We start from the raw sequence: 16179 nt of genomic DNA on the forward strand, positions 1-16179 counted from the left end.
CAGTCTCATGATCAGGTTCGGGCCGAGGTCGTTTAGGTGAAGGTTGGGTTGAGGGGCTTCGCGAAACGAGCTGTTTGTAAACGCTAGTTTCTAGCTTTTGTTTGAGAATGGGGTGAGCGTCACAAATGCTAGCTCGAGAACGGGAGTGTCGTCCTCGCAAGCGCAAGCGTCATCCTGGTGATCTAGATCGTTGAGATCTAGAACACGAGCGTCTGGACCTAGGTCTAGACTGGGATGCTCGTGAAGAGGACCGTCGCTGAGGAGAGCGTTGATTGTTAGTGTAATACTCTAGTGCATGAACGCCTTCCAGAAGAGGAGCATTTGGATCGTGATGACCTACAATCCATTTGATCTTCCAATCGTCGCGAATGGCGATCAGGGGAAGTGTCCAGAAGGGCCAGGCAATGACGAGGCTTGTCCTTTTGCGCTGCTAGTGACAGGAGCGCTGGTCCCATGAAGATCATCACCTGCAACTGAAGAGTTCCTGTTGGGAGAAACAGAAGGTTGGAGGTTACAAGACGACGAGGTCCCAGAATGGCGAGCAGGGTCGTCGTCAGCAGGAGGCCGTTGGAGGGGCGAACGCTAGCGATCACCTTGTCCGGGCGTGGAAGGTCCAGAAGATGGACTTCGCACAACTCCAGAGAGGGGAGATGTTGAAGGTTCTAGAGACGGGCCCTTCCTAGCACTGAAGGAGATGCATAAGTTCTTCGTTTGAAGGGGGTCCCGAAATCCCTAAGGTTGGCCACACCTGCAGTGCATCTGAAAAGGCGAATGGCTCCCCGGCAGCTGGAGGTGCAGTTGCTCCTCTAGGGGAAGCAACCACCCTAGTACTCCGGGGTTGCCAAAGATTTAGTTGGTGTGCGCTCCTACTTGATCATCCCTCGGAAGGGCACAAGTGAGAAAGCTTTTGAAAGAGATTTGGGGAGGGGGCGAGAAGAACGCTCTTTCCTTGTCTCTGAAGGAGAAAGATCGTGCTTGGCCTCCTCCTCCTTGCGCCATCCAAATCTCTCTCATTGGGAGGCAGGCCACTCCTTACTCTCTGCATGAAGAACACAGAGAGTGAGGGTCGGTCTCCAATGATGACGAAGGTACTGCAAGCGGCACCCTCGCACCCTGGACAGGTTCGCATGAAGGCAATCGTAAGAGAACATGCACACCTGAAAAGAAAAAGATAAAAACATCCAATGACAGTCTACAAGAGAGAGGACATGTCCAATCTCTAGTGAGCAGAAAGAAAGTGCCTCAGAGCTGTGAGAGTACAGTATATATAGAGGTGGCTGGGTACCACCCAGGTTACCCACTCAAGCGGTTAGGCAGGGTTGCCACCTCGCACTTCAAGTCTAATGGCTACCTTCCAGCTTCGCCGAAAGTAATCAACTTGAACTGTGAAGATTGCAGTTATTCAGGAATATATAATGCACTGTATAAAGAAAATATTAAAGAAAAACTGATATTATACTGAATGTTATTGATTATATCTAGTAAAATAAGGGGGCTGCAGCTCCACTGTTCCTATACACAAGTCACAACTGTGTACTAGCATCCTGACAAAATAGAATTTATGTGTATGATAAGGCCCTTATGAGTAATTGTAATGAGAGGACCTGACTTACAGCTATGATATCAATGTTGACACTCGTACCAATCATAAAGTCCGGTGCCAAACAGATAAATTTTTAGATTATAAAATTACCATTAAATGTTAACAGAAATATTTCACAAATAGAAAAAAAAATTATGGATACATATACATAATGCCTTGTATATTTAATGAATAAAAATTATATTTTTCAAAGAACATTGAAACATTGTTTCTTTAGTTGTAAAAAGTGTTTTGGGGAAAATAGTTTTACTCACAATGAAACAAACATGCCATATATCTGACCACTAACTTGTATACACAAGAACATCAGTTTATCCAAAATCTTGACATAAATATTCTATTCAAAGCACCAAATGTTTCAGTGTTTGGCTCGGACATTAGCACTACTGCTACCTAAAATGCAAAAATATTAAACACTGATGCTTAAGTTTATGAGCACCTACTGTATTATTTAAATTAAGAGAAGTACAGTATAATTTCTTTACTCACTACTGTACTTTAAAGTCTTTGAATAATGTCATGGATAGCATCCTTTTATACCATATAAAAGCATACTGAAAATACATATAACTAATATTCATCATAAACAGTAATATTTTCGTGAAACTGTAATTTTCTCTTCACAGAAAATAAATTTTCTATATTCTTTGCCCCTTTTCAATGTAGAAAAGAAAGCTTTTTATCGACAAACTTTATACGTTCTAAAGCTTATCCTGGTAGAATTTAATACTTTATCTCCTCAATTCATTTTGTCTTAACATGTTTTTGAAATGTCTACCATCAAATAAAAGCACCTCAGCTCCATAACCACCTTTTGTATAAAGAAAAGCACTAAGAGGAATTAAAAGGTAATCCTTAAATTCACTCACTTTCTCTGCCAAATATTTTTCTGTTTATAGCTTCTTTCTTTTCCTCGTGTTATCCAATATTAATAATGTAGTTTTTGTCATTTATGGTACAAGCCAAAGTCAACTAAGTAGAAAAATTATACAGAGTACAACCTTCTTTTGGATTCATTAGTCAGATTCCTTAAATGCTAAAGTAAAATAACAAAGTACTGAACTGGCCAAAAAATTACTTTGAACATGAAAACTTTAAGGAAGTTCCAAGCCATAAAAAATTACTGCTACAGTACTACAAATGAATTTTTGAAAGAGAAAAGGTACTCGATTTTACTAGAAATCTTAGTATCACTTGAAATGTGGTCTTCCCACTAAGATTTCTTGGAGTAAATGAAATAAAAAAATTAAAACAAATGTGTCCATATGATTAACAATGTTTTTAAATTATCTAAGCCTGCACACTTGGTTAATGGTAAATAACGTAAGTATCAAATAGCTGTTTAAACTAAGAAAAGTGATGGTGAAACCTGCCCCTTAAACTTTTATAATTCTCATTCCCAAAACTTGTGTAACTTTGAGATGTTTTGTACATGTGTTATTAGTAAAAACAACCAGTAATGCCTGTCCCAGCCAGGTTAAATATTTTCTTAACTGAATTTGCTTACAGAATTGGAACTACTTTATTACCAGCAAAAGCCGCTCATCATAAATCTAGTCTTGAACAATCACGATTCAAAAAGGGAGCTGTTAAATCATGCATCGTGATACAATCACTGTGGCCAGACTTAGTCACTAGCTGCTAAAAGGGACCATTTGTTAGGACTATTGATTGCCATAACCTTCCAAACATTTGTCTAGAATCAGAGTGGCATCTGTTTCAGAAGGTCCACTACAATTATAGCAGCATGAGGATAGGGTTGTGGCATTAGGAATCATACAGATTCCCAAGACCTGTGAGAATGTAAGTTTGACAAAGGGAAACTTTATTTATAACAGAGAGCAAATATAGTGTCCTTTATCCTTTTCTCTGAATAGCATTTGTTGGATTCATGAATTTGAGCATTGTAACCACAGTATCCAGTCCACATCAAATATCAGCACTGCATGATGATGAGTCATGGAAAATGTGCTTGTACAATGACAAAAACCTGGACCATGAAGCTTATTACGATGTCTTAGAGACTGGACATGTACATTTATGAAGTGTCCATGACCACAACTCTCCACCAAAGCTAGGAACTAGGAACAGGGAGGGCTGGGAAATCGCTGTTGATGACTTAGGAGGTAGACCTATAAACATCCAACTTTCGTAGCTCAAAAGGACAGATAGCTGGTCAGCTTGTGCTCACTAATTAAATATTTTTTACTGGGAGTACAACTCAAACATTGAACCAAAGATTACATGTATTTACTAAATTAACACAACCCTTAAACTTCAAAATTAGTAATGAAAAAATTAATCTAAAAGGATTATGGTACCTAAAGTACTCCAATGACAAATTGTTTACCTTTAGTTACAGGTACTTATTACCTACCGATACTAGGATTTTTGGTTTAATTACTTAGCCTTAAGAGCCAAGGAATCAATCTAATTGATTTAAAAAGCAAATATGCTCAGGAAATTAACAGATTTAGAATCTGTAAGGGACCATTCAAAATTACAAATAAAATTTCTATACATAAAGATCACAAACACTATTACCAGGAGTGAGCTATTCCAAATTCCTCTGATTAGTTTAGTTTTCTTGAGTTAAAAAAAAATGGGAGCATCTGATATGCTAAATGGTGTATGAACTCCCCTTTTACAAGCAGAAGGGTTGCCTATTTCTAACCATCACTTTGCTAGGTGTAAGCAGGTATTCTGCATTTCGTTTATCAACTTGAACCTAACAAGTAGACATATGAAAAATTAAGATATTTGTCTCCCAAATATAATGAAGATGTAAAAATTTCAATATCACACTTTGGAAATTTAAAACACAGTAACATTATATGTAATACAACAAACTCTTAGGTTGCTTATAAACAAACATGGAATCAAACATAAGTGTACAAGCTTCACATGAAAAGAACTTCCCTTTTGAGGTAGATATTGCTAAAGAAACAAGAACATATAACACGGAGACCTGCATTACTCAAATTCATTCAGCAACTGAAAAATGGATATCTAATATATCTTAATATATAAATGTCATGATTACACCGATTACAAAATGGTTATATTCACAAATAACACATATATAATACTGTATACACAAAGTACATTAGGTCTTCAATAAGATGGCTTTTGCTTATACAGTATGGCACACTGGGTCTTCAATAAAATAGCTTTTACTAACTTGATTAGCTGGTCTTTTCCTTTTTACAGAATTTTTTTTTTTAAAGTGAAGCTTGATGAACCAACTGATTAAGTGATATTTTCTCCATTATTATCAGAAACACCTGCAAATTCGGAGTCAATTGTTCATTAAAGTGTTCAAGTTTAAAATGCATTAAAGATAATATAAATGATTTGCAGTGTTGCCTATAGTTTTTATTAGTGGGGGAAGGGAGAAATTCGAAAAGCCCTCCACTGTTGCTTCTAAAAAGCTTTTGTGAATACATAAATAATCTTAGAAATTAAATTACTCATGCAGTCTTCACAGCAATACTTATGAAACCGAGTTTGAAACCATTCGTAACAAATCTTGACCTGTGGTGCAACAAATAAGATAAAATTTATTGGTCCAGGGGCCAAATGCATTTAAACAATGTCAACTGTTGTATAATAGGGAACAGTGATTTTATAAGCATATAGTTAATTTTAAAAGCAGAAATGTCTGATCAATTAAATTCAGAAAATAAGTTTAGTAACTTTTAGTAATGATCAAACTTGAATTTCCACACAATGTAATTTTCCCTTTTTATTACAAATCCCATTATGACTGCACTATGATATTAGTGTTCTATCCACAGAAACTACACATTAGTGAAGAACATACAGCGCATATTCCTCACCAAATACTCTACGGATATCAGTATACATAGCAAAATGCTATGAGTACAGTAGTCACTGACCAAATTATGCTAATCATCCATCAGAGTTTGTACAAACTCATGGGGATTGTCAGCTCTACTGTATTTTACTCCCCTAAGAAATTCAGTTAACCTGAAAGTAGTTCATGCAGTACAAAAACGAATTGAACTATTGTACTTACATGCAAGATTTATCCAAAAAATGTAAAAATACTCACCCTATTCTTCATTAAGCATCTGTTATCTTGTGATTAATATCATGAATTACAAGTCTCCAAAATTCCTAAGCTGTCCATTTACACATCTGTTAAAATTTTCAGACTTTTAAAAATATTACTTAATCACTTTCAACAGGAAGACATTTGTCCTTTGAGATTTTTATTCTTGATATTTGTCATGTTAAGTAATGCAATACAACTTATACTACGCACATATTATGAATGCCAAGCAGCTTCACAGACACTTTCACATCCTAAATACGTATAGAATGCCATAAATCTACCGTGAACACTTTTATATAAATTTCCTTTTATCATTAACCACACATTTCTCAAATTTCCCACAAGAAATAAAAGCCGCTGTATATGTAGTATATGCAAAAATATCTACAATCTGAATTGTTTTCTGTGAAAAGTACTATAGCAATTTCTTCTGGGAAACACTACATGGTGCCATGAATGTGGAAACCATTTCCTTTCCAACGCCAATAAATTACTTTCCCTCCAGAAAATGTAGCATTTTACATCCTGACCATAGCAAAAGGACCATCGCTTAGTAGTTTTAATTTTATGAGCATCATCATCATTATCACCACATACACTATTTTTAGGTAATGGGATCAATGATTTACTTTTTTCTACATATCTACCTACTATCAGAGTAGGCGAAACCTCATCACTTTGTGGAACGGAAGTGGTCATGGTACTCTCATCTTCCAAAATAGTTAATTCAGTCTCTTCCTTTGTATGATCTGTTATCTGGTTCAAGTGAATGACCTCATTCTGGGTATCAACATTTCCATTGTAAAGTTTTTTTTCATTTTCAAAAACCGTTTGGACTGGAAGGTTCTGAGACTTCCTTGAGGATTGGGGATGTTTCAGAGTTTGGAATTTGTGGTATGTAATTTTGATGGAGTGACTGCACAGAGTTGGATTGCTCTGACTGTATTGGATCAATTGATGAGGATGACAGAAGGAGATGGAGGGGTACATACTCCTTCTCACTGCTTGGGCAATTGATGGATACCGTGTGCTTACTGCCATTACAGTTTTCGGATTCCTTACCTGTTGAAAAAAAATGAAATCATACACTAAGGTTACAGACTGCTATATCCTGGAAATAGTAAAAATCAACATAGCATATCATCCCACCATGTAAATCATTGTACACTACATAAAGTGGTGTATATAATATGCACTCATCATGAAACTAGCCGAAATAGAAATTTCTTATTACCTCTAATGTACTTTTATATTTTACCATTATTTACAGAGGCATTGTATTGTTTAAAAGTTTGATGGCTGCTCATTAATGGCAGAGGCAAGGGACAGTGACATTGACCTAGCAAACAGGACAGTGCCATAGAGACTGACCATATATACATTTCATCAGTACCTAAGTCCCCTCTCCACCCAAGCTAGGACCAGGGAGGCCCAGGCAATGGCTGCTGATGACTCGGCAGATAGACTTAAAGGTTCCACTAAAACCCCCATCCCTAGCTTACAGGGATGGTGAGGTTGCAGCAACCAAAAGAACTAACGAGTTTGAGCGGGACTCAAACCCCAGTCTGGTGATTAACAGTCAGGGGGTATTACCACATATTTAAGACAAAATAACTGTTAGTGAAGTTTGCATAAAATAAGTTAGTATTAGAAAGTTGCTTGTTGACTCAAGTAATTAATCCTTATGATTTGAAAGGATTGGAGATCTAGGAATAGATGTCTTTTGAGTCCTCACCTTATTCTCTTATCAATTACAGTTGATGTGAATTGTTATTTGCTCCATTAAGGTTTACCATCATAAAAATTATTTGCACACAAATAATAGAGCAAGTTTATTTAGTTTAAATCTAAATAATGCTACTAGTAGCATACTGTAGTTATGGCTGCTGTATCCCTCATGAATTATCAAATAATCAACTCCATTCCCTTATTCTTTTGGTCGCATTTAGTGTAAAGAAATGTGCAAGGAATTAACCTTTTTTCATAACCATGACATTTAAAAGACATTTTTGATGATGATTAAATATGAAACACTTACCTTCAGTGATTTTTTGATGATGATTAAATATGAAACACTTACCTTCAATGATTATTAAATGTGAGTCTTCTTATCCTTCATGGAGTTGTTTTGATACCACCAAAAATTAAAATGTAGTACAGTTTATTAACCAAGGTAAGACAAAAAACTGTAACCAATGTTATCTGACTGAACAGAAATCAAATCTGAACATTACTGATAATTATTATACTATTGGAAAGATATAATCTGATATGTAAACTACATAATTCCTACAAACCCATTACAGTACTGTAGTACCCCAGTTTACGAGTATTCTGTCTGCCTGCAAGCAAAAAATTTACCTCCAAAAGTGCATTTCTGGGTCGACCTGTGACGGCCGGCGAAAAAGTCCTTCTTTGTACTTTTTCTGATATAAATCTTCCAAATATACCAGAGAAAATTAAAAGCATGGAATGCAGAGGTTACAACCCTCGCGCGAGCACCTTGTTGGTGTCGTATATCTAACAAGGGCGTTTGTAAAACACTATTCACAGGCTGTCTTCCATTTAGATAATCCCTTCATCAAAGGGGGAGGGCCGTGACAGGCCCTAGAGAATACAGTTGGGTTACCCTACCGACACCTACCACTCGCGCTCACCAGGACATCCTTCTGTTTTGGACTTGCCCGCAAAGTTGATAAGTGTTTTGCCCAGTGTTTTTCGAAGTGATTGTCGTTAATTCAACATGACTGACGTTGCTACTTCACCCTTACCAATGTTAAGTACCATAGTTTGTTTTGGCAGCTTTTGACAGTACCGGGCATTTGTTCTGTTTCCAATATGGTGGTTTTTAGTTTTGAAGCGATTGTCCTGCCAAGGTATCGGCAGCCATTTTGGGTTATGTTCGCTTCGGTAAATATTCTAGTTATTTTTGCCCATCTGGTACTCTGTCATCTAGGTTATATCACTTACGTTTTATGGCCTTTTTGTGTTATCATTAATTTTTATTAGTTTATACTATGGTATTTATTTGCTTGCAAGTCCAATTTGGACCTACGAAGAATAGCGATTTAAAGAATAGCGAATTAAAAGTTTAGCGATTTAGTCTGTTAGTTTGTACTCGCCTCAGAGGCTTCGATTTAGACTATATCCTTGTTTATTTGTTACGTTGTCGTTATTCTTCGTTCTTGGTTATTACAATTACTAAGAAAAGCAATCAATTTTATTAATTTTCTTGTTTTATTGTGTGATGTTAGTTTTTTATTATGTAACCTTGAGAGCGAAAACAGAGACTGCTCGTTCCCTGTTCTACAGATATGAGTTATCCCTTCTCTCGTTTTCTTTGTTAGCTCGAGTAAGAGAGGTGAATTTCCCGTTCTCCGTTTTTATACGATCACGAGTTATTCAGGCCTCCTCTTAGTATCAGAGCTGATGATAGTACGTTTAATATTATAAACGTTTTTATTGATGTGGTTACTGTTAATATAGCTAACACTATTAATAGGTACGTTAGTGTATGAGTCATTAATTGGGGTCGTTTTATACCGACACCCTTAGCTCCGCCTTGAGTTATGCTTAGCTCCGCCTTGAGTTATGCTCCGCTATAATGGATACTCATTGGGTGAGAACTAGTTAACGTACAGGAGAAGATTTTTGGAGTGCAACGGTGAAATCCGGCACTCGGACTCCGGCTGAAGCCTTTTACACACGAACCTTTGTCATGTTTGATCATAATTACACCGTTATAGCCGGCTTCACGGGAGATAACACAATCATTCATTGAGGTTAATGTTATCGTACCGGGGACGGTCACGATATCACGGTGACGGGCCTTTGCTACCGGATCTCCGGTACAAACAGAGATCAAGCAGACGGCCAGAACCGGAGTTAACAATGTGATACCGATGAAGACTTCACAGTTTCATTATTACGGTCCCTTTTTTCATCGAATCTCCGGCTTCACTGGAGATAACACAAACATTCAGTATTAGAGAATGTTATCGTACCGCTGAGGATCACGTTTTCACGATGACGGACCTTTGTCACTAGTTCTCCGTTACAAACAGAGATCAATCAGACGATCAGAATCAGGGTATGAACCCCTTTTCATGAATAATCACAATATCGTTATTACGATCCTTTTCATCGAATCTCCGGCTTAACCGGATATCGTACAGGCGATCAGCATTGAGGTTAATATTAGTTTTCCTCTGGTGTTTACGTTGTCACTATGACGGACCTTTGTACCGGGGATTGTTACCGGAGCTCCGGTACAGACAGAGATCACTCAAACCACGGGTGGCCAATCTCTTGTTTTGCTGTAAAGGAAAGGATTTAACATGAATACAAAGTAAACTGTACTTACTTTAATGACACTTTGAATTTGCGTTGGTAATATTCATTAGCTATTCTTGAAAGTCCTAATAAAAATATATGAACATAACTATGCCTATATTTATGCATATATTTAATTCTAACTATGTATAAATATGGATAAATATCCATACAACATCGTGTTCAAATAGAAATAAATTGATTATGCCTATATTTATGCATTTTCAATTCTAACTATGCCTAAATATGAATGAATATCCATACAACATAGTGTTCAAATAGAAATAAATTGATTGTGCCTATATTTGTGCATATTCAATTCTAACTATACCTAAATATGAATAAATATTCATACAACATCGTGTTCAAATAGAAATAAATTGATTATGCCTATATTTATGCATATTCAATTCTAACTATGCCTAAATATGAATAAATATCCATACAACATAGTGTTCAAATAGAAATAAGTTTCCACTCAGTACTGGGAACCGAACGTTGGCCCCTTCTAATGAAGGGCCGGGTCGAGACTAACCATGCCATGAGAGGCTATCTACTGTTCCTTGAAACTCTGGTCAGTGAACAGATGAATCAATAGAATACTAATAGCCAGTAAATAATGTTAGACCCGGTTCTGAACGTCTGAGTCTGGGGTGGCCAACCTGTGGCGGATGCGCCAACAGTGTCACATTTCATGAATACAAGTGTCGAACTATACCCCAAAAGATAGTACATTAAATGACTATTCTTTAAAATTTATTTTTATGAGTTATACAGCTGATCCCAGCCTGTGAATAGGATCACTAACCAAAGTTCAAGGAACATCCAGACTTATGTCCCCTTTCTGTTACAGAAGGTTCGCCTACATGGTTCCCTTCAGGATGATGATGAATCTCTCTGGCCTGCAAGAGAGGCTCTCCGCCCTTGGGTATCAAGGTTGGGAAGAAATGCTCCATCTAGAGGTCCCTATCTCCTCAGAGTGTCCTCTCTAAGGTTGGACGACGACCCCATGGACGGGCAGGTAGGTGGGGATGAGTTTTGAGCCTTCAGCTTTGCAATTACCTACGTCACCGACCTAGGACCCTTAATGGATCCTGATGTTCATGTTACCCTGCATAAACCGTGACTGCTAAAAGCAACACATTCTAGGGAAAACCAAGGGGCTATGACGGAGCTCAAAAGTATGGTGGTGAGTCGGATCCGTTCAGGAACTCGGAAGTTTCCCCCTACAGCCCCAGGCATATCGAAGTACAGTGAACCCTCGCTACTTCGCGGTTCGACCATCGCGGATTCACCACTTCGCGGATTTTTTCCATAACCCATATATATACAGTAATATATATATAGATATATATATATATATATATATATATATTTATATATATATATATATATATATATATGTATGCATGTATTTATGTATATATGTAGGTATGTATATGTGTATACATATAAATATATATATATATATATATATATATATATATATATATATATATATATATATATATATATATATATATATATATATATATATATATATATATATATACACACACACACACACACACACACACACACACATATATATATATATATATATATATATATATATATATATATATATATATATATATATATATATACATATATATATATATATATATATATATATATATATATATATATATACATACATATATATATATATATATATATATATATATATATATATATATATATATATATATATATATATATATATATACATATATATATATATATATATATATATATATATATATATATATATATATATATATATATATATATATATATATATATATATACATACATATATATATATATATATATATATATATATATATATACATACATATATATATATATATATATATATATATATATATATATATATATATATATATATATATATATATATATATATATATATATATATATATATATATATATATATATATATATATATATATATATATATATATATATATATATATATATAAAGTAGGAAGATGTGATGTAGTTCTAAGGGAAAAGTATGGGAAATATGTCTGGGTAATAAGCAAAGCTCTACCTCCAGTTTGTTTCTTCATTATGATCAGAGATAAATGTAAAGAAAACATTGGTTGCCATTTTTATCGTGCTTTTTAGCGTGTTTAGGAAATGCATGATATAAAATCACCTTTAATATTTGTGCCTGTTTTAGTTTAGGGTACTGTAGTACATGCATTAAGTGTTCTGTACATTAAAGGGTAGTTTGTTAACAGTACTACGTACAAGGGAAGGTTTTAAAAGTCTGAATATACATGTTGAATAAATAGGTAAATATGGTGTCACTACTTCGCGGATTTTCACCTATCGCGGCCGCGACTGGAACCTATCTACCGCGATAAACGAGGGTTCACTGTAACCTCCTTCGATAAAAACAACGCATAGAGATTTGCCTTACATGTTCCATATATAGATGGTACCATAAATCTGGATGGCATAGACGTCCTCCCTCTGGGGGACCTAGATTTTACTCCCAGGTACTAGAATTCCCGTTCAACGGATTCGTTCGATTGAAAGAGATTGCCATGGTTAGGTTAGACAAGGTACCTAAGGTAACAGTATTATTTCCTAAAGGGCAGGCCCGATCTGTCTGGACCAGGATGTTGTCAGTCTGGGGGGTACGATAATTCCAAGATCTGCCCTTCCAATTCGACCTACACGTTTGATGGTCTGATCGGGTTAGTTGTGGGAAATACGTTCTGTCTGAGGCCTCTATCAGACAGGAATCGATAGTCGGTTACCCACTCGTCATCACAGCCTTCCTCTGATTCGACGTCTATGCATCCAAATCCTCCTCATCAGGTGGTCTACCTCACTGATTCCCCAGGTACACAGCCCAACCCCGTTGGGATGTTTTACCTGCATACAGTCCTATATCCGAACCCTCAGGCTCCTCTCGTGGACACCAGAGAGGAAGCTACAGGAGTAGAAGACAGTCTCGCCATCGAGACGGACCTAGGAAAAAGGGGGCTCGGAGAAGGAAAGTACCTAGATTCAACCCCTCACAACGCGGTGGTCCCGGTAGGGGGTAGACTTTACCATTTTCGAGACCATTGGACCTTCGGTCTGTGGGCTCATAGCATAATCTCTAAAAGTTTGAGGTGAAAATGGCCACAAGGTCCTCCTCCTCCACCAGTGACCTTCTCCCAGAAATCCACTCCCATCCTGAAAGAGTACACCACAGGGTTACTCAAGAAGAAGCAATCAAACGGGATCGATCACTGGAGTTCCAAAGCCACCTGTTCACGATTCCGAAGAAAGGCTTGTCGGCATTGAGAGTGGACCTGGACTTGTCAAGCTAAACTCTTACATTCTCTGCGACAAGTCCGGATGTTGACTATCTCTCAGGTACGGACCTTACTTCCCCGTAGGACCGTCACCACCTCTGTCGATCTTACCGACGACTATTATCTTGCGCCTATAGCTCGAAACTTCTCTTCTTATCTGGGTTTCCGCCTAAGCAGGAAAGCCTTTGTGTTCAAGACATGCCCTTTGGCCTCGACATTGATCCCAGGATATTCACGAAACTGGGAGAGAGAGTGTTAGAACAACTCAGGAACCAAGAGATACAGATCATTGCTTATCTGGCCGGTTGGCTCATTTGGGCCCGGCCGGTCATAGAAGGCAACAGAGCTACGAAGGAATTACAGTACTTCAATTTCTCGACAACCTGTGATTTCGGGTCAATCTCCAAAAAATCTCGCCTGCAACCATCAGGCCGCTTAGAATGGTTAGCCATTCAGTGGGACCTTTCGAAGCACACATTGTCTCTCCCTTCCAAAAGGTAAGAGGAATAGTTTCCAAGATCAAAAAATTTTCTCAAACACAAACAGGTGTCCGAAGAGCCTTAGAAAGTATCCTCGGACTTTTCCAATTCACTTCAGTAACAGATCTCCTAATAAAAGCCAAACTCAAAGACATCAATCGAGTTTGGAGAAAGAGAGCTACAGTACCTATAAGAGACATGGTCTCGAAGATCCCCTCTGTCTTGAAAATGAGACTACGCCCATGGTCCGAACCGAAGGACCTCTCCAAATCGGTTCCTCTACAATTCCCACCTCCACAAGTGACATTCCATACAGCCGCGTCTCTTAAGTGGATGGGGGGGATTACTCCGAACATCAGATGTTTCAGGTTCTTGGTCACTCTCCATGAAACAGTCCCATATCATTGTTCTCAAAGCCATGGCAGTGTTCTTGACCCTGAAGAGAGACTCTCCTCCGAGGTCGACCCACATCAGAGTAGTGTCAGACAGCACAGACGCAGTACACTACGTCAACAGGGGAGGATCCAAGTCACCCAACCTGAATCAGATCCTGGTCACTATCTTCGCCTGGGCAACAGAAGAGAACTGGTTCCTGTCAGCACCTCACCTAGCGGGAGGCCAGAATGTGAGAGCGGACTCACTATCCAGGACGGATCCACTGGAGTCAGAATGGTCTCTAGACATAATTTCATTCCGGTGGATACTCAGGCTCGTTCCAGGCCTCCAGGTAGATCTATTCGCAACTCAGATGAATCACTAACTTCCTTGTTATGTGACCCCAACCCTGGACCCTCGGGCTTATGCCATGGACGCATTACCCCGGGATTGGAACCATTAGAAGATTTCCCTATCTCCCCCAGGGAATCTTCTAAAAACTTTTACACAAACTACGCTCCTTCCGGGGCGCAGTGGCTTTAGTACCACCTCACTGGCCAAGAACAGTTGGTTTCCTCTCCTCCTCGAGTTGAAACTCAGTCCCATCCGGATCCCGTTCCTCAAACTGACCCGAGTATCCAAACTCACTGTGTCAGATTACTCAAGGATAGCCAAAACTCTAACTTTGTGGACTACAGGAAGTTGGCAGCTCGTAGAGATGCGAACATTGAACCGGAAAACGATCTTTTCATCGAATGGGACAAAAGGGACTCGACAATTCGCCAATATGATTCGGCCGTTAACAACTAGTAGGTCCCCTAAGAGTGCAGACCATACTCGTATGTCCCCGCATTTAGCCATCTCTTTCTTGAGGTTCCTATTTGACAAAGGCCTAACAGTTAGCACTTTAACTACCATCAAGTCAGCTTTGAAGAAGATCTTCCTTGTTGGGTTCAACATTAACCTAGCTGATTCCTATTTCTCATCAACCCCAAAAACATGTGCTAGGCTTCGACCTTCGGTTCGGCCACAAAAGGACTCTTGGTCTCTGAACGGTGTTCTCAAACTTGCGATGGACACGGACAATGAATCCTGCTCTTATATCACTCTTCTTACGAAGACTTTATTTCTAACGGCTATGGCCTCAGGTGATGGAACATCAGAACTAGCAGCTCTCTCACGAAACCCGGAAAACATAGATTTCCTCCCTTCAGCCGAAGTACTCCTTTTCCAGACAAAGCTTTCCTAGCTAAAAAATGAGGATCCGCAAAATAGGTGCTCCCCTCGGAAGATTATTCTTCATCCCCAGGATTTTTCTCCGTGTACAGTCACACTCTCAAGCCCCTTTTTAGCTAGAACTGCCACCCGCTCGTCTGGCCCCTTGGTTATCAGGGAACAAGGAGGTACTATTTCCATTCACGGTATCAGGCAACAAATCCTCTACTTCATTAAACATACTAATCCGGAATCATTTCCCCAGGCTCATGATATACGGACAGTAGATGCCTCCAACAATGATTTCCAGAACAGGGACTTTGATGATTTTAAAAAATATACGGGTTGGAAATCCCCTATGGTTGTCAAACGCCAATATCTAAAGATCTTACAGGCCCTTAAATGCCGACGATGGCAGAGGGGAGCCTTATCCCTCCCCATTAATCTCCTCTTCTTCCTTTCTTCCATCTCTTCTCTTCTCCCTCCTACCCGCCACTCACACCACGTCGCCGCTCTCCTTGGTAGTTCGTTAGCCCTATGATATTTGCCATGTTTAATTCCTATGGTTTAACTGTTATTGTAGTTACCGTTCCTTTAATGTTTAGATATACTTAGACTTGTAAGGTTTGATGCCTTTTGTGATTCGACACTCAGTTGGTTCCTTGTCGTCATTATTATTTAACCTTACGTTCCCTATGTCATTTGGCTGGTTGGTAA

The 16179-nt window shown here is 38.2% G+C and overlaps 1 protein-coding gene across 1 annotated transcript in view; it reads right to left on the bottom strand.

The window, feature by feature from the left end:
• Positions 1-4831: 4831 nt before the first annotated feature.
• Positions 4832-16179, bottom strand: part of LOC137647079 (prostaglandin E2 receptor EP4 subtype-like) — a 552101-nt gene continuing 540753 nt past the window's right edge. Inside the window, exon 10 of the mRNA XM_068380247.1 lies at positions 4832-6743. Coding sequence (XP_068236348.1) covers positions 6066-6743 — 678 coding nt within the window. The 3' untranslated portion in view covers positions 4832-6065. The remainder of the gene's footprint in view (positions 6744-16179) is intronic.

The sequence above is a fragment of the Palaemon carinicauda genome, chromosome 9 (genome assembly GCF_036898095.1).
Source record: "Palaemon carinicauda isolate YSFRI2023 chromosome 9, ASM3689809v2, whole genome shotgun sequence".
Lineage (NCBI taxonomy): Eukaryota > Metazoa > Arthropoda > Malacostraca > Decapoda > Palaemonidae > Palaemon > Palaemon carinicauda.